The sequence below is a fragment of the Indicator indicator genome, chromosome 22, assembly GCF_027791375.1.
Source record: "Indicator indicator isolate 239-I01 chromosome 22, UM_Iind_1.1, whole genome shotgun sequence".
Lineage (NCBI taxonomy): Eukaryota > Metazoa > Chordata > Aves > Piciformes > Indicatoridae > Indicator > Indicator indicator.
In genome coordinates, this window is record NC_072031.1 from 9580420 (window position 1) to 9599913 (window position 19494).

The 19494-nt window shown below is 38.9% G+C and overlaps 2 protein-coding genes across 3 annotated transcripts; one reads left to right on the forward strand and one right to left on the reverse strand.

Annotated features, from left to right (window-relative positions):
* Positions 1-1663: 1663 nt before the first annotated feature.
* Positions 1664-19182, forward strand: METTL9 (methyltransferase like 9). Of its 2 annotated transcripts, none has more exons than XM_054391105.1 (5): positions 1664-1837; positions 5487-5677; positions 7512-7721; positions 8816-9000; positions 18525-19182. In XM_054391105.1, the coding sequence occupies exons 1-5, from the start codon at positions 1664-1666 to the stop codon at positions 18728-18730; spliced, it is 966 nt and encodes a 321-aa protein (XP_054247080.1). In that variant the 3' UTR covers positions 18731-19182. The 2 variants fall into 2 exon arrangements, with proteins under 2 accessions (XP_054247080.1, XP_054247081.1); XM_054391106.1 differs by having other exon boundaries at positions 18528-19182.
* On the reverse strand, positions 12019-17848 carry IGSF6 (immunoglobulin superfamily member 6). Its single transcript, XM_054391107.1, has 6 exons — positions 17782-17848; positions 15956-16309; positions 14973-15085; positions 13873-13929; positions 13194-13277; positions 12019-12057 (listed from the first exon to the last, which is right to left on the reverse strand). Exons 1-6 carry the CDS (start codon positions 17846-17848, stop codon positions 12019-12021), a joined length of 714 nt encoding a protein of 237 aa, XP_054247082.1.
* Positions 19183-19494: the final 312 nt, after the last annotated feature.

The following is a 19494-nucleotide window of genomic DNA, read 5'->3' on the forward strand; positions in this document are numbered from 1 at the left end:
CCAGCCTATATGCAAATGACAATACATCAAAATTACTACCTAAATATGTATGGATAGTGTGTTCTTTACAGCCTGTCAAGAGAAAGATCTGCTTAGTATACAACTGCTACAGCAGAATATTAATGACAAATGAAATACTGGATAGGAACTCTGGAAAACCTCATTAAAATGTCTCCAGGTTGTATACTTACAATGCAAAGACAAAAGCTGGCCTGTTTACTAATTTATTTGGTATGCAATTCATTATCTGTGTTTTACATGTGAGAAAATCATGATCTGTTTTCCTGTGAACAATGTATAGCTAACCTGAAGCAATTGGCTGTTGTGAGCAGGTGTCTGTCTTAAAAGCAGCAAATTTAGCTTTTTTTCATTTTGGATTTTTATTATCAAGTTGTTTTATTCCTGGAGGGGGAAAAAAAAAAAGCTAATCTATATTTGCAAACCAGAACATACATAGAAAGAAAAGTCTGAATCCCAAACCAAATAAAAACAGACGAAAAAGGCATCTTAGCCCATCTAAAAAAATCATGTGGAAAATTGTCTAAAGCTCTTATGTCAAAAACTTTCCTCAAGGAGGTTAAACATCAGTGAATATTAACTGAACAGAAAATTCCTCTGGCAATATTCTGTTGTTCTCTGGTTTTGCTGATTTCCTAAGATAAGCAAGGTTGGATGTGATTAGTGTTTGATCAGAGGATCTTCCAGCTAGAAGCCAGGATCCCATAGTGGTCTGACTTCCAGTGTCATCCTTACCAAGAAATTAAGGGGTTAAACTCCAGCCTTTCTAGCCTGATCAAAATGAAAGGTTTTAGTGGTTTGGTTTGGTTTTTTTTTTTTTTTAGTTAGTAATATCATCACCTCCATGCTTACTGACCCCAAATGTCTGTGTACTTGAAAAACGTAGCTAACTGAAACGACACCCAGCAGTTGTGTCGAGCACTACTTCCACCTTGCAGCATTCACAGTGCTAGCAGTCAAGAAAACATCGAACTGGTGAACTCCTCCCAACGTTTTGAACCTTAAAGACAGGTACACATTCCTGGGAGGTTCTCTGGACTGACATCCATCTGAACAGCCCAGGCAGCGTACGAGACATGCCACGGAGGATTACAGGGAGCCCCGGTAGCCGTTTACCCGCTCAGCCCCGCACCCCCGAGTCTCTCCCACCTCGCTCCTCCCGCCAAGGGCGGCGTGCGCACGCGCAGCACGGGTGACAGGGCGGTGCCAAGCACGTGCGCGCCTGAGGGAGCCGGCGCGCGCCCCTGTGAGGGGGTTGCTACCTGCCCGCCCACCCGCTGCGGCCGCCGGTGACTGGAGCTGGAAGAACGGAGGGATACAAAGGACCCGACGCCGCTAGCTCTCTCCGCTCAGATTTGAAAGCAGCGCCCGGCGGGGCGGCCCGTGCCGCGCTATGGCCCCGCCCGCCTTGTGATTGGCGAGAGAAAGGGAGGGAGCGGAGCGCTCTAGGCCCCACCGTGTCACAGCGAAGGCGTCCGGCCGGCCTGTGCTGCTGCGGCTCCGCGCGTTCCGCCCTGAGCGTGTGTGCGGGCCCCGGAGGGGAGCCGAGCCGAGCTAGGCGAGTTGCGTGCTGCCGGCGCCGCTGCTGCCATGGAGAGGAGAGGCGGCGGCAGTGGGAGGGGGTAACTCCGCGCCCCTTCCCCCGATGAGACTGTGGCTGGGCTGGCTGGGCTGCTACACCCTGTTCCTGTGGGTGCTAAGGAGGAAGATGTGGTCTGGCCCTGCCAGGTACCTGAGGAGCCCTTTATCCAGGTCCCTCTACGCGAATATGATGGGCAGCCACAGCCAGCCAGCCCCGGGCGCCAGGGAGAACCACCAGGTACAGCCCCAGAACCAGCCGCCCTTCCCGCCCCTCCCCCACCCCGCCTTCTTTCCCTTTGCCCGGCGGGGCCGGGCGGGGGGCTCCCCGGCGCCGGCAGGCACAGGGCCCCCTGCCTTCCCGGGGACAGTGGGCGGGGGGGGGCTGTGGGGGTGTGGTGTCCTCGTCCGCCGAGACGCACTGAGGTTACTGGTCGCCGCGGAGGAGAGGGGAGAGGCGAAAGGGAGCGGGGATCCATGGTTTGGGCTCAAGGGGGCACCGGGCCGGTCAGCGCCAGACAAAGAGAGGGAGCAGCTTGGTCCTCCCGGTGAGAAAGTTGACGTGTGCCCTCCGTGTGAAATACGCTCGGGAGCTGCTGGGGAGGTAAGGCGAGGTATAGGGGCTGAAGAGCCGCAGGGGAAAGGTAGTCCGGACTGGATACCGGCGAAGCGTGCTGTGGACTTGGGTGTTCGCCGCGGGAGGGTCATTGGAGCAAGTCCCGCGGTAACGGCGGCTTGGGGCGTCAGCGCGGTGTCCCGAGATCGGTAAGGCATCGGGTCAGGTGTCGGAGCTTCTGAGAGATGGAGACCTTCGGTTCGCGTTTTGCCTGGTGAACTCTGAATACACTTGAATTAAGTTTGCAGGTGGTGGTGAATGGGGTAGGTTTGTAATCACAGAGGCGTTTTAAAGTAATACTGGTGTGTTCAGCGGAAAATAAGAAAAAGTGAGCAACTGGGAAACTGAACCTCACAGGCCTTGGAGCAATAGTAGACGGCAAACTGGAAATGAGTTTGCAATGTGATATGACTGCAATAAAAGGTTAGTGCTGTATTTGGGCAGTATAGGCACGTGGATGCCACTTCGTGGAGAAGTTAGGGACTATACCCTTGCGATGCAATAGTTGTGTGATGTGTTTGCATTTGGAATCCGTGAATTCAAATCTGCATTTTACCAAAATCTGACAGTGGTTCAAGAGGGCTAATAACAACTCCTTACTGCTGGAGAAAGATGCTTACTCTAAATAAAATATAGAGAACCAAGTTAATGAAGATGCAACATAAATACTTGAGTACTGCTGTACCAAAGAACGTAATTATCCACCATAATTCTTTCCACTGATCCATTACTGGAGCTGTTTTAGAGCTCGGACTGCACGCTGACACCCAGAATCTTGCTACTGCATGAATGTGTTATTAGAGTTTAATGAATATCGTCGGTTCTTTGGATCATTCAGTACATAAATACAAAGAGAAGCAGAGCCTCTGGGGAACAAAGAAAATCTGAAAGTCTCCTATGTTGTTAAAAACTGTACTAGAAAGACAAGCTGACCAAGGAAGTGTGTTACGGAGATGATTGTGCCATTCACAGGTAGATGGTCTGCAGTGAATGCTCCCTCCATTTCTTTGATCTAGATTTTTAAACGTAAAAGATTGATTATTTAGTAAGATTTATGTTTACTGAGTTACTTGTAAGTAAGGATTGTATATTGAGGCACCTGGCACTCTGCAGTTTTACTGACTTCATTAATTTTACACAATTTAAAGGAACATTTTCTTTCACTAGTATTAAGCAAGAGTTATCAGTAATTAAATTTTTTACTAAAACAAAAGTCTTTTCAGATTTTCGTGCTGTAGTTTTTCGACTGTTGTGCTGTAAGAGATTGATATACTCTGTCATGAAACTGGAAAGGGCACTTCATATATTGTACATGGAGGAAAACTATTTGTTCTGAGCAAGTAGCTCTAGAATTAAGTTGATTTTCACCAGTTTTATCTTTTTAAATATAGGTTGTTTTTATTCTATGTTGCTTGCTTGTTGTTTGTTTGTTTTGTTGGTTTTTGTTGTGGGTTTTTATTGTAGTTTGCTAGCATGTTTGTTATTCTCTAGTGTTATATAGGTTGTTGCCAATAATCTTCCTGGAAGCAAGCTTCTCACAGTTGTCACCATCATCATTCTACCAATGCTTATGCCAATGTTTGAAAGTCTTAAAGGCAAGACTTGTAGGACTGTTGGTTTTCATGGTCATATCCTGAAACTATAGGTGACAGTTCAGTGCAGAACAAAGGTACATGAACTCAGGTACAGCATATGTGTGTAGTCATATTGCATGCGGAACAAAGCCTGTGTTTCCCAAAGCTTTGATAGATGGATACATTTTCTTATGTCAGATTATCTAAAGTACTCCAGACCTGTCCGGTGTAGTGAGGCAGCAGCTTCATGAAGGAATCTGACACTTATCCCAGCCTGTCTTGTCTTGTTATTGTTTGTGTTACAGTAGATGCATTAAGTGACTGTGATGAATGTGAAAGGATCAGGATATGAGTATACATTTGCTTAGTATGGCTACAGACCAAATCTTAGGTGTTAAATTGCTGGGGATTTACCTCAGCTGACCGTGTATTGTTCTTCTATGTGCTTTTTTACAAGATTCTGTTAAAAACTCTCATTTTTTCTTCTAAGATATTTACAACTCCCCATTTGCCCAATACACATATGGAGCCAGATTAAGGAACAGTATTGCAAGATCTAAGGGAGTGTTAGCTGTAGGAAATAATTCTTGGTATTAGAAAACAAATACAATGGCATTAGAGATTTAAAGGGCTGACATAAGTGTAAGAGAGTAAAAACTAATAACTATGATCTTAATTGAAATGACATCTGAAAGATTTTTTTTAAGTTCTGTATATTGAGTGGCAGTTTTAGCTTGGCTCTGCAACCTAGCAATGAGCAACCTTTTGAATTTTAATGTCAGTGTTGACACTCCAGAATGCTGCAGCATTAGAGTGTTTAAGATGGAGCTTAGATATGTCTTACATATGGATAATAAAGTATTAGGATATTGTATGGTTTGGTACTTTTCTGGCTAGATTTGATATCAAAAAGTAACTTTGATTTTCATAATCAGTTGAAGAGTAGCTTGTATATCAGAGTTAGTTAAGTTTGTATAAGAGTGCTTATTACCAGGTAACACAAGGTGGAAGGAATCATTCACCTATTTCAGCTCTGGTGTTGGATTTTACCAATATAAAAGTGCAGAACTGCCTTTCAGCTGATACCGATGACTTTTAGATGTGGGAACCTGCTCCTTTGTTTAGTATGAGATGCTGGGAGGCAGCTCCATAGACATAACTATTTCAGAAGACTTGTGGACCTGCTTGTTGGTATTAAGTGGAGAAATATAGTCTGGCATTGCTGTAAAACAGACACTGTAGTCTAAAGTATCAATTGGATTCGTTATTTCCTTTTCTGGAAAAATACTGCAAATGCACTTGCTGATTTCTTTTCAGAGGATGCCTAGGGAAACATCGAGAGTGAGTTGGAAAGTAGAAAATGCTCTCTCACTTCATATTATTTTATCAGTGTGATGCTGTTCCATAAAGGACCTGTGTTTGCTGTATAGGGAATTTACTTTGTGGAATTCTTCAAAGTACAGGGTAATGATTAAGAAAAAAAATTAAAAGCATTATTTCTTGGCAAGTAATTTGTCCTCTCTTGGTTACAATTCAACTCTAAGTTCAATTAATCCTGACGTTTGTGGACAAGTCCGAGGAAAAGCTGAGTGTTTATATTTACAGAAACTGATAGTAGTCCTCCATGTACTCAGTTTGTTTTAACTACTGCTGATTTTATTTTGCTGAACTTTATAATCATTCTTTATCTCTTTCTCTAGTGGTATGTCTGCAACACAGAACAGCTGTCTGAATCTCTTCAGCCTATTTTTGTCCAGAGTTACCTTGACCAAGGAACACAGATATTCTTAAACAACAGTATTGAGAAATCAGGCTGGCTGTTTATCCAGCTCTATCACTCTTTTGTGTCCTCAATTTTCAGCCTCTTTATGTCTAGAACATCTATCAATGGGTAAGTGAAAAGTCAGTCTTACGTAAGCTAAATGCAGTTTGGACTTAAAGTTTTCAAATGTTCAGCCCTGCCTTTTGATCTTGAGCTTTTCTTAAATTTGTAGTTTTCCCTTTGTCAGTCTTAACAGATCTGAAATGCCCTACTGTGCTTGGCATGCTCAGCTTTCTTAATTGAAGAACATCATTTCCAGTATGGGGGGGACACCTAATTGCGCTTAATAAGAGGCAATTGGTGGACTTTAATTGTATTTTATAACCATTACTCGAATTAAGTTCCCTCTAAGTAAGAGAGTGTTCTCTTTGTGTTAGACAATGTATCCCTCTACCCTCTGCTTTCTTCCCCTGCCCTTGCATCTTGTTACACTTCCCTGATTTGTCCACCACCCTCACTTCTACACATACTGTATACTTCTGCAGATTCTGATGTGAGGATAATAGCTGCCTACTAAGGCTAGTAAAATAATTTTTTTTCCTTAGTTTCTAACCAGATGACTTTATGTGCTTCCCTGTGGTGTTCTTAGTTACTTTTAGCTTTATATAAAGGTCCCTTTGGTCTCCTCTTCTTCCTTTCTCTTCCATTTTTTTTCAAAGGCTCTCCAGTGCTTTGAATAACACCTCACAGTGCTGTTAGGAATAATGGATATGAGCCAATTATACAGTGTGGGCTGACACAAGTGTGCTGCAAGGGGGCTTTACTTAAATTGACTGTATTGTTTGCTTTTATACGTTTAATATCCTGCTTTAGTGGGTTTTTTTTCATCACTTTATATACTCTATCCTTCTTGTTTGTTCGGGGTTTTTTTTAGTACATTCTTTCCTAGACTTCCTTCTTTTTATGTTATTTTATTCATTCCTTCTTTTTATCTTTGTTTACCTCTTTTTCCCCTTGAACATAAAAGATTTCTGTTCATTGTCTTTAACTTGCTATCCAACATTGGTTTAAAGAACAGTATTTATCTGCCTTCAGTCTATTACTGACCAGTTCTTTTTCCTCTGCTTGTTCTCCTAATTCTTTCATCTTTGGAATTTTGCAGTGACAGCTGAAATCTGTCACTATGTAGTCTTCAAACAGTTACGGGTGGGTATGTCACTGACTTGAGCCATAAGGAATCCGACTGTCACCTTTACCCAATTCCTTAATGAGTTGCCTATTTTCTGTTCCACAGCTCTTCATGTTGAATGCAGGATAGCAACAAAAGCCATTGTAACATAAAATTAAAAAAAAAAAACAAACTCGTTTGCTACTCCAGCAGTGTTACCCTCATTCTTTTTTTTTTTTTTTTTTTTTTTTAAATCTGTTCCCTGGCTTCCCTCCTAGTTCCATATTCTATTCCTCATTCATTGTGCAGATTTCTGTGTTTGCAGACATTTTATTTCCTTTGGTATTTCATCTGGTTGTGGTGGTTTGTTTTTTGTTTGTTTGTTTGTTTGTTTGTGTTTTGGATTTTTTTTTTAAGGTAGGCATCAGAGATAAAAATCAACAAATATGACAAAAAAGATTTGGCCTTTATCTTTCCCTCTTTCTCTCCTCCTCTCTCCTCCTTTCCTCCCCCCCCTTTTTTTTTATGCAGTCATTTTCTTGAGCTGCACCCCATGAGTTCTTCCTTACCTAATCAAATTCCTCCTGAAGTCCTAACCATTGCAGCTGCATGTGGCTATGTGTTTTTGATCTCTGGCAAGTGCAAGGCAAGTTAAACTGGATTTAAAATTTATCTGAGCAGTGACCTTGTCTACTATTGTGTGACTGGTTGCTGCCAAAGCACATTCTAAATGACTTCATTTGCCTTCCTGTTAAAGTTTGTATAAAACTGATCATTCTCATTTTTACATTTCAGACTGCTGGGAAGGGGCTCAATGTTTGTGTTTTCCTCAGAACAATTTCAAAGACTGCTTAAAATTAATCCAGAATGGAAATCCCACAGACTTCTCGATTTAGGGGCTGGGGATGGAGAAGTCACTAAAGTCATGAGTCCTCACTTTGAAGAAATCTATGCCACTGAATTATCTGAAACTATGATATGGCAGCTTCAGAAGAAGAAATACAGGTATTGTACTGAATACTTCCTACATCCTTTTTATCAGACATTACAGCAAAGTAATCTGTGTATAATATGGAATGAATCAGTGTATTCAGTCAATTCCTCTATTGTTTGGTCACTATAGAAAATGTTAACCTGTACAAAAACAGGGAAACAAACACATCTGATGTTCTCTCTTACCAGTGCTGTGCCCTGTTGTTACCAATTAAGACAAAATAGGCAACAGCCTATTTGTCCAAGAAGTCTCAACAAAAGAAGTATTTTTCTTCATAGTTTGCACAAATTGCTTTGATGAAGGGACTCAGGAAGATGAAATTCAGATCAGCAGTCTAACTGAACAGTCCAAAATTGCAAGAGGAAGACACAAGTACTACAGAGAAGGCAAACTGAATCCTGGTAACCAGGATACCACAACAGTCTGTGTCTATCTAATTCCACAGTATAAATGACTGTGTAAGGATTCTTTAGCTCTTGCTATGCTTAGCTCCTGCTAATTAGGATTGAATAATATTCAATAACAAAAACCTCATCACTTTCACAACTTTGTTCTTGCTGTCATGATAGCTCCTGGATATTCTTGCAGGCAGCACATCCAGTCTTGTTAAGTAATAGTGTTTTAGGCACTGTGTCCCTAGAGTTCAACCCAAAGGATGAAGTAACTGTGGATTTCTTTTCTTCACCTGTCCTTGAGTGGAAATGTAACAGCTACTTTGCAATCTAGGCATGTATGCTGATAAATCAGAGTGGATAGAATGCAGCAAGCCATTAATCATATTTCAGCTTTGTTCTTCCTTAAGAAGTATCTTCACTTTTGTTCTAGGATGACATGTTTTTTTAATACCTGGGGATTTGGTTTTTTGTATCCTTCATTTGGGGATTATAAGGCAGTATAAAGGTTTGTATGGCTGGAAATATAGCCATGGCCGTTGCTGATTTATTTTTCTTTTCTGAAAGACCAGAAGGACCGTGTCTGTCTCTTCTCATTGCGTAGGTGGCTGACCTTACCCACACTATCAACACATCCATAGAGAGTTTTTGTCTTCGGTGGTTCTCTCTGAACTCAGCTTATGTTCAACAAACTGCTTCTCTTTCCTTTGTAGGGTGCTTGGTATAAATGAATGGCAAAACATAGGATTTCAGTATGATGTTATCAGCTGTTTGAATTTGCTGGATCGCTGTGATCAACCACTGACTGTGTTAAAAGATATTAGAAGTGTTCTGGAGCCAACTAGAGGCAGAGTCATTCTAGCACTAGTTCTGCCATTTCACCCATATGTGGAAAATGGTAAGTACACAGATTAATAGCTATTTAGGAAGGAAAAAATTGTTTGTGGGTTATCGTATCCCAAATTAAATGTTTAATAAATAATTGGCATGTTTGTGTTTGATTTTTACAAACAGCTTGGACAGTGTGTGTTCAGAAGTATAAAAATCATGGGTAAATAGGCCACGTGATGTAAGCTGGTGTTGGAACACTGGCTTTCCTTCAGTGTCAGGACTTCTCTGGGAAAGGCACGTGTGCCCAGAAAATGCAGAGCTAATACCCTCACCATTCATACAATCACAAATGCATCAAACTGAATTGATTTTCCTCTATATGCTAATGGTGTTTTGGGGGGAGAAGAGGGGAGGGGGGAAGTTTTAAGTATAAAAAATAATGTTATCAGAAGAATTGCTTTAAAATACACTGACTTCTGTAACTTTCCTGAAGAGTGGTGTGATGTAAATGAGACATATCTGTAGAGTTTTTCAAACCTATTTGGTTACAGCTTACTGTTCCTATAACATGGAATACTGTTGACTTCCTCTTTTAAAAATTCTGTAACATTCCAAATAAGAGGAGTGTCTTTCTAGTCTTTCGTTGGCATATTAGAAGCAGAAGTTGAGAAATTATTTGTGTGGCTTTTTTGTTTGTGTGCCTCTGTCACTGAGTTTTGACCGCATCGCAGATCACGTGCACTTTCCTGGCTCATCAGAAGGTAGATAAATTAAGGAAGAAAATGCTCTAAGTCCACTTGTATCCTTCATCATTAATCTACAGTATGCTGGGGGGAGAAGAGATTGTTGCATTTATGAATCTCGAGGGACTCAGCCTGTTCTGTGATTGTTGAACTCGGTCATTCCTACTTGTTGAAATTTGAAATCCGTTGCAAGAAGTCTTGTATACCAAATTTTTATTATGGTGGTGACTTGCAGATTAGTCACTTTGCTTAAGGCAGTTTTGTTTTCTTACTATGTTCTGAAACTTATACTCAGTTTATCTGTTTACTACTATCATGAATATGGGCCCATATAAACTTCTCCAAAAGAAGAGAGCTATCTATCGTTCCTCTAAAACTTTCCCACTTAGGATCTATTTAACTGCAGTCTAAAGAAATAGACTGTGAACTGCCAGACTGTCCCTATAATGTACAAATGATGTTAGAATTTCAGTGTTTTCATTCAGCTGATTACAAGATGATGCACTTTTTGAAGTGTTAGATATGTACATATGCTTTATATTTAACAAAAAGTACATACTTGGAACATTCAAAAAGGAAAACATTTTGTGACTCAGGTAACTTCTTGTAGCAGTTGATTAAAAATAATTTGGACCTGCCTAGAGAAACTTCTGAGTTTTAGAAGAAAGGAACAAATGGAAAAGAGGAATGAGAGTAGGTAAGGTGTTTGATCAGTGTATAGGTCAGCTCCCAGAAATGGAGAAATTTTTAATCAAAATGAGATATTTGGATTATTACACTAATGTAACGGAACGTGATTGTAGAAACTATGTCAACAACATTAAACTTGCTGTAAAGAGAGAAAGCGAAGTAAGGTGGAGGAGAAGGTAAAATCCGTTTCTGTGCTTCCTGTTTCTGGTGCTACAGTGACACCTAGAGTCCAAAAAAGGTTCATCAGAAAATCATTCCAGGACTTCTCAGTTTTATCAACACACGGAACAAGTAATGCACTTACTGTACATGTCTAGATTTGGCAGGTAAGCTAGATGAATCATAAGGTATTAGACTAGTCACATAAGAACATGTATTGTTATAACTTTGTTTTTACTAGGTGTCCCATAGGGTCATATAAAGATCTTTTGTATTTCCTAATACCGACATCATATTTATATAAAGACATTATTGGATAACACATGACCAGACTAATTGAAGTTTCTCTAAAATAAAAATGTCAGACACAGAAGTAGTAAACACTAGCAGCCTGGGATGGTGGCATTTTCCTGTTGCACACATTAACATCCCTGTGATTGATTGACAGAGATAAGGCAAAGGTGTGTTTTCCATCTTCCTGAAATACTTGGTACTACATTGAGCTGGAAATAGTAATGTGCTAGATGGGCCCTTGCTTTGTCTCAGTTGTCAATTCTCCTCTTGCTGAAGTGAGAACTGCAGTTTTGTTTATTAAACAAAGCCCTACTTTATTTAAATTATAACAAAAGATGCAGCTGTTCTTTCTGTATCAGGCTAAATAAAAAAAACTGTACCTTTCAAACAAACCCTGAACAAATGGGTCTATTACCTCAACTAGGTAGTATACTTCTGTATTCATGCTTGTATCTGTGTTGGCCAGGCACATAAAGACAAAACTTGATGCTGCAGGTAGTCCTGACTTCGGGTGGTAGAATTGGAAGGTGTGGGTTGTTTGTTGTAGTGACAAAGTCACTCCTGCAGTATCACCACTTTCCTCTCCTGAATAGGCTAGGAAGAAGCTCCCATCCCAAATGGGCTTTACCATGATAGTCATTGAATTATGTTGTCTGTTTTTTCTGTGTGCGTGTCTACAGAATATGTGGGGTGTGCTTTGTTTAAGCTGTTGTAAAGGCTCTCAGTAACTGTTGATCTGTATAGCTCTTCCATTGGTAGCTATCATGTTAACGAGTAAAACCAGAACTGCACCTATGAAACAGCTTTATTTTTAATTGCTGTTAATTATCATACATCTTTCACAAATGTTCAGTTCATGTCAAAGGAATATATGCAAATTTGTGTTAAAAAAGACATAGAATTAAATAGAATTTTTACTGAAAAAAAGAAAAATTCTGTGAAGCATTAGCAGTTATCTTATGAAAGACAAGAGTCTTTCCCCACAGATCTTACTCCATTTTTCATTCTGCAAGAACATATAACATAGATGTAATGTACATTGTGCTTGGTTTTGTTAATTTGTTCAGAAAATGTTCTTGATGAACACTTACAAGGTTTTCCCCTCACTTTTTAATTAAAGTCTGTGAAGAAGCTTGGCTTCTTCATGTGCCCTTCACTTGCGTGAGAAATATTGAACAAATCTGAACTGCTGCACATGCTCATCTGTTCTGATAAACAGTGTCATCTTCCACTTCATCCTAGGAGAAAAGCGTAGAAGTATTTCATTACTGATGTAAATTTTTTTTTGTTTTTAAGGTAGAATATCCCTTCTGAGGCAAACTCTATCCCTTTACTCTTTCAGTAAACTCCTTTCTCAGCAGTTACCCAGTTGCCTTTGTCCATGTGGACATTTACAGGATTCAAAACCTATTTCTTTTCCTCTTGGCTTTTCCTAGTCTCTAGAGAGCAAAGAGGCAGTAAAACATACCCCTCATTTTCATTGTGTTCATATCTGATGCTCAAACCATGGACCAGGTCATGTCAGCAGGGACTTTAAGTCTTGAAAGGGATAATTACAGAGGAAAACTATTGGGGCTGTATGGAAATAAAAGAAATAAAAATGTATAGAGGAGAAGTGTTTGACTTTGTTCTATGTTTCTTTGGGTTTCTCCTTTCATCTTTGAAGTGGTGCTCTCCGTGCTCAGAATAGGAAAGAATTTTTACTGTTTCTTAAGAAAATCAACATTTTTGAAGCAGAATTTTGAAGCCCTTTTCTTTGCTTGCAAATAGAAGTGACTTTTTAAAGAGGGTTGGGGGGTTTAGGGTTTTTTGGTAATTTAGTGGCAAAATTAATGTACTGTGGTCATATAAGACTTATTGGCATGAATCTGGAATGGTGAAATAAGTTTTAGTGAGTCATGTAGAATATTTAGCTTAGACTCTGTAAGTTGAAGGAGGAGAAGGATCAGTAAGAATGTCATAGAGCTCTTACAGCAGTTTTGTTGTGTTTCTGTCACGAAGCTATCCTGGGCTAAAGGAGCAAGAGGAACTACAATAGAAAATATTCTTTTAAAATGAACTTGTAATGGCTCTATGCATTTACCAACCAGTTCAGAACCACTTGTTTATACCTCTTCTTGGCAAAATACAAATTTATGCAAGCCTTATTTTTAAATGTACATACATACATGTTATAAAGTATACACTACCATATATATATGTCTATTAAAAATTGTGTATGTATGGCCATTTGGAATGCTTCGTAGTGTCAAAATGCTTTCTTCAGATCTCTATCAACTTCAAAAAAGAAAAGTATTTCCAGGTTAAATATTCTTAGAAACTGTCAGATCCTCTTTTTCCCCATAAATTTCGGTACTAGTAGACAGATACTTACAGGCTGTTGCCAATGCTCAGCATACCTCTGCTTTCGAAGTTCTTGGGCAATTGCTTGAAAAATTTGTCGTCCACTCCTGATTCTCTGTCAATTGTTTAAAATGTTTTAAGTCAGTGCTACATATGAAGTTGGGGGAAGCATATTTTTTCTACCTTTTATAATTCTGTAGTTTGTTTTGTTTTTTTTTCCTCTTGTATGTGTGTTTGGGAATGCTGCTCAACAGCATTTAAAGAACATATGGTTTGGCAAGCAGAAGGGTTTTAAATTACAATAATATTGCATCTCAACATAAATACCTTACTTAATGGATATTTAAATGTATTGCTTCTGATATTTGTTCAAGGATACATGGTGACAGAGGTTCTTAACAGACTTGGTTTAGACACATCAGAGGTTACCTGAATGTACCATTTAAACAAACAAATTAATAGCAAAACTGGTTATTTTCAGAAGTTCCAATGAAATTTACTTTAAAGGAAGCTGTACAGTAGAGGTGGTGTTTATTCTGTATCAAACTTGTTAAAAATAAATTAAGTAACTTTAATAATTAATGAGTTTTGTACAAATGAAGCCTTAACAGCTCTGAATGTCTTTTTAACTGAATCATCAGTTAGCCATAAAATCAATGCCCAAAATACTTAATGATGGGGAGGAAAAGGCAAGCAAAGTGATAACATACACAGTCCTCTGTTCTTGAGTCTTCATTCCCACTTTTCTTTAGCAGCTTTGGTTTTAACTGGAGGGAAGAATAATAAATAAAAAATTACTGAAACAAGATTAGCAGCTAACTGCTGAGATTGCAAAAGGGAAACATTTTCAACTATTCTGCTATGTACAATAATTTGTAGATAGAAATACTCCATTATATCAGCTTATACCATTAGAAAAGACAGATTTGTAAGCATGTAAAGCCTTTTACAGCTTCTTGTAGTTGACGTTGCAAGTGTTTTTTGCTTTGAGTACAGTGGGACCTGCCTGAAGTGCTACCCAATGGCATCACACCATACTTCTTCACCCAGTTTAAAAAAAAACAAAAATAAAAAATATTGTCCTGTGTTTATGCTTAGTGAACACTACAGCAAAGAACTGTTTTACCATACCACTTAGGACTGTGAAGTCCTCATTCTCATGTCAAAGTCTCATTATTATGTAAGGATTCCAGTTGCAGTTTGGGGTGTTTGTTTTTGACTAAACATGAATTTTGATCTACATTTTTAAAAACCCAGTAGTTAGGTAATTTTTATCCAGGTGCATTCTGATGGATTTGTTTCCTATAAGCATAAAACTTCTGAAGCATTTTTCTGTACATGTACCAAATATAAACAGAATTTCATTACACAAGTCAAGCCAGTGTGCAGTAACTTTACTGCAGCTCACAAATACTTTGACACTAAATTTAAATTACTTTCACTGGGAACTAATCCAGAAAGTCAATGTCTTACAATGGTAATTTCTGGTTTTGCTTTTTGAGTGTGCTTTTGATAGATAATCTCCAACTTGCTGATTAATACCATCAGGATAATTTTAACTTCAGAACACCTTTTCTGTTAGACACTTTACTGAAAAAAATAAACTGTGGTTGTTATTGACAGTACTGGTATGTGCCACACATGAGGCTGCAGGTGTGTGCAGTGTATGAGCTTCAGCCAGCCACCTCTTAAAACCTTAATCATAAAAGTTATGGAATTGAAGAATGTGTTTTTGTTCTCTTTATGGAGATGGTAAAAACTGCTTAGATGTACAATATGAACAAAATCAGAAAAATCACTTTGAGCCTACCTTGTAGACTACAAAGAATGTGAATACAGTAGTGGTGTATAGAAACAGTAAGGAGGAGATGATGATCATGAAGATGAAGACGAATTTTCCATTGCTCTGCTGCTTCTCTGCTCCTTTATTGAAAGTGAGTGTTCATTAGAATATAGGACAGTTCTTCCAATTCACATCATTGCCTTAAGGTTCTGAATTTCAGCTCCCTTCCTCTGAGAAATTAAAAGACTTGACACCCATCAGTATTTTCTGGTTCATTTTCAGCCTAAATTCCATAGTGAGATCAATTTTCTTTCACTTCCCTGAATATTTTCAAGGACAATGAAGACTTGTTATTTGTGATTGTTAACCCTTCCCTTTAGGGGTAGACAGAAAATAGGGTCCAGTTTTTTGCTCTTCTAAAGGAGTATCTGAATAAAGCTTACAAGGAGGGAAGGAATATGGGGAAAGTAAATAATCCAGCTAGGTTGTGGGGTTTTTTGCTGTTTTAGGCATGTAAATCTGAAATATAGCTAATGAAGTAGCATTGCTTTCTTAACTAGAAAGCAAATGTCAGAACTAAAACTTTACTCACAAGCTGCCACTGAATCCCTAGTTCTAAGACCTGTACTCTGTTTCATGTGTTTCCACTAAATGTCAGTTTCTCTACTTCTCAGTTTTCTGTTGATACTTCCTTTCTGATAGCCACTAAAGTCTTTAAGAGGATGTAGAATATGGTTAGTTAACGTGAGTACAAAAACTTTTCTTTTGTAGAATTCTAGAATCATTTGCATCATATGACAGACCGCTCTAATTAGCAAACAAGATAACCTTATTTGTAGAATCCTTCCATGTTTTCACTATTAATATTTTAGTATAGTCATATTACTCTAGTGGTTTTGTTGGTCTTTCCATCTTAAATGTCATTCTTGAAACTGTAAATAAAGGCAATAATTAGGAAACATCATTTGTTTCTTTTAAGATGCCTCATTAAGAAGGAATGATGAACTGACCTGTTTTTGTTAGTACTGTTCCTCCTCCTGTTTGTTTAGAATGGGGTGAACTTGAATCTGAAAATGCTACTCCACAGATATAAACAGCGTTGTCATGTACAGTCAGATCATTGATCTGAAGTGAAATGTTATTTTCTGATGAAAAATGTACTTTGTACTTCTGATGATCTGTGCACCCAGGAGTACACAAATCCTCATGTTCAGTAGTTAAAAAGCGAAACCATAGAATTTGGGGTGGGGATGAGGAGCATCCAGAGGAGGAGAAAGCACACTTTAGGAACACAGTGTGCATGGAGGAGTCAGCTTCCTGAGATCTGGGCTGTGTTACAGTGACTTGGCAGGTATCTGCAACACCTGTTGAGAATAAAGAATTGGTGAAGTGAGGGACCGTTAAAAAGCAAGGCACTATCTAAAAAGAAAACAAGCTACCTCTGGTTTGTTTGAGAAAAGGTGAGAGGAAAGTAGGAAAACAACTCTTTCAGACCTGAAATTTTTGTTTCCAGCAAACTTTTCTTTTAGATAATTTCTACAGCTTGCTCAGGAGTTCGTTTTTTACCTATGTGGTAACATGCTTAGATTTCTGTTTATCAAGGTTCTCATCGCTAAAATAATGTGAGTGTCTCCTTAGGCACTGGAGAAGTGTCTGATGGCAGGCAGTGGAAATGGCATAAATGGAGACATTTATAATTTAGCAATTTCATAACATTGATTAGAATGCATAATAGTTCCTAGACATTCTTCTGTCATTACACATATTGAATCTGGGTTTCTAAGGGTAATAATATTGCTTGTTAGTTCTGACATTTAGAAATGTGTGCAGAGAAAACAGGAAGGTTAATCAGAGAAGAGAATTCTATTTAAGGAACTGAAATGTAAGATTCAGTATGACTGGATTGAGAGGGTTCTAAGTCCTTATTGAGACACAATTTAAATACTGTTTTAGTATACTTAGAATTATAGAGTCATTAAGGTAGGAAAAGGCCTCCAAGACTGAGTCGAAACATGTAATTTTCTTCAAATAAATTGCTTGATTATTTAAACAATGGAATCGAGACTATTGCAGTTTAAACAAAGGTGGTAGCTTAACAGTATCCTTTTCTACTTTCTACAGAATAACAAATCAGATGAAGAACAAACTGAGATCGCTTCACCTACTGCTAATACACAGGTTATATGCCTGTCCATGGGAAGGCAGTTGGTGTTGTCCCTCCATCATTTTTCTCTGTTCTATGGACCAAATCCAAGCAGATACAAGTATCTGCTCCTTCTACAGGAATAAAAGGCACTTCTGCTTCTGTGTCAGATTGACACCAGAGCTGTTGCATAGCAGCTACAGCAGTGTGAAGGCTGCAGTAATATTGGTGCACATTCACCCTGTGTGGTGGAAGACAGTAGCTTTTTCCTCTGCAGCTGATCTCCATCTCTTTTTCACCCTTACTCCAGGGCTCTGGGTGGCCCTGTAGAGCTGAGCAGAGCTCCATGGCTTCAATTCATGTAGATACTGTCTGCTGAACTTCCCAAGTCTTCCTCTCAAACAAGCACAGCTGTGCTGAAACCATGCTGCTGCTGTCAGAGCATTCTTTGCAGGGAAATGCATTAGGGTTTGACCCAGAAAGTATTGGTTACAGGAGCATTTCAGACTTTTGGAAGAGAAAGCATTTGCTAACAGTTGTTTAATTTGGAAGTTGTATGAAGACAGCAGAAATTAGCTCAGCAAAACATTTTACTGCTCTTATTTTGTAAATCTGTCACAAATCATAACCACATTTTCTGTCTTAGCTGCTATTACATGGGAAAATGTAAGAAGCATTTAAAAGAAGTCTTACCAGCAGTGTACAGAATCCAGTCAAATGCGAGCATTAGAATGTTTTTTAAGCTGTTGAAAGCTGCCATTTCTTGTATCTCTCTGGAAATGATTCTGCTCAAAGGAAGAGGAACTTAGGAAATCTCTGAAATTGCAGAATGCTCTGAGTCACAAGATTTAGAACTTCCTGTTTAGAGAGGTTTTCACTGTTGCATTTAGATTATTTTGTTGGATATAACAAACCGCAACACATTTCCCAGCATTCTACAAATGTTCAGCTTCTTAATTTTATATGACCTGAAGCTGTCTTTTTTACCATATCAGCTAGTAGGTGGCTCCTGGAGGAACAAAGATTCTGTAGCCATACATTACAATGTGATGCTCTGCTGATGGCTTTCTGACTCTATTTACTGTAGTACTTGAAGCCAGCTTTTGCCAGAGAGTTTTATAATGCTGGAAAAGCATTTTATAAAGCTAGAAAAGAACTTCATGTCTGTTGAACACAAGCCTCACTAGTGAAAGTTACTTTTCAACTAGTCTTGGGACTGCTAGTTAAAAATTTAATAAAAGATAACCTTAAGATGGAGCTGCTTCTGAACAGAAGGCAGAAACTTGAACAGATCTTGCAACAGCTCTGCAAATGGCTTATCAACCTCCTGCTTGGAGTGGAGTGGAACGTAATTTGTGTAACGTGCTTTCTGCAAGAAAATACAACACAATATAAATTTTCTGTATAATCTAAACAAAACTGTTTTGTCTTCTCAGTAGGTGGCAAGTGGGAAAAACCCTCAGAAGTTTTGGAAATCAAAGGGCACACTTGGGAAGAACAGGTGAATAGCCTGCCAGAAGTTTTCAGTAAAGCTGGTTTTGCCATAGAGGCTTTCACCAGACTGCCGTACCTATGTGAAGGCGATATGTATAATGACTACTATGTACTAGATGATGCTGTCTTCGTCCTCAAGCCAGTGTAAGTGTATATGAAGTACATCTTCAGAATCTAACCCAAGAAGCAGCCTCTGAAAGAGGAGTTTGATTTATGGTTACTTAAAGGGAGGGAATTTGGGAGTTGCCATGCTTAAGTAAATACCAAGTAAGAGATTTAAAGGCCAAAACACTAATGTATTTCTTTGTAGTGTGATTAGGAAAAAAAGGTTGTTTTTTAAACGGACTCTTCAGTTGAGAATTTCTTTTTTACCAGCTCTTAAATCAACAACAGATTCTCCAGTCCAGCAGTAATGGGGGATATTTTTTTATGCTTACCTGCAACAGGGATCAGATGCAAACAAAAGCAATAGTCCTAATAATGATGAAACTGATACAGTGTGAACTGTTAAAGAAATCAAATGAAATCTGGCAATAAAGTTATCCATTCAGTTCAAGCCTGTTGAATATAAGCTGTTGAAATGGATATTCTTCCGTGCTAAATTACTTTCTTACTGTCATTCTTCACATGTTTTTAATCATGCTAATAAACTTTTTTTGAGATGACTTTTTGCATTAACTTTTGTGTTCATTTTTGTAACCATAGTCATGCTTGTCTGCAGCAACAGCTCTTTGTGTTGTGAATCAGACTCTCAGTAGCAGCCAACCTTGTATTTATTTAAGCAGCGTTTAAGTATCGTTTAAAGGGACAACAATCCACAAAAAATGTATTGCTTTTGGTTGGGTTTCCTTCACGTTCCTCTCAAAGCCTCATAAATCCTCATTGCTTTTGCATATGCCATTTTGCAGCTAA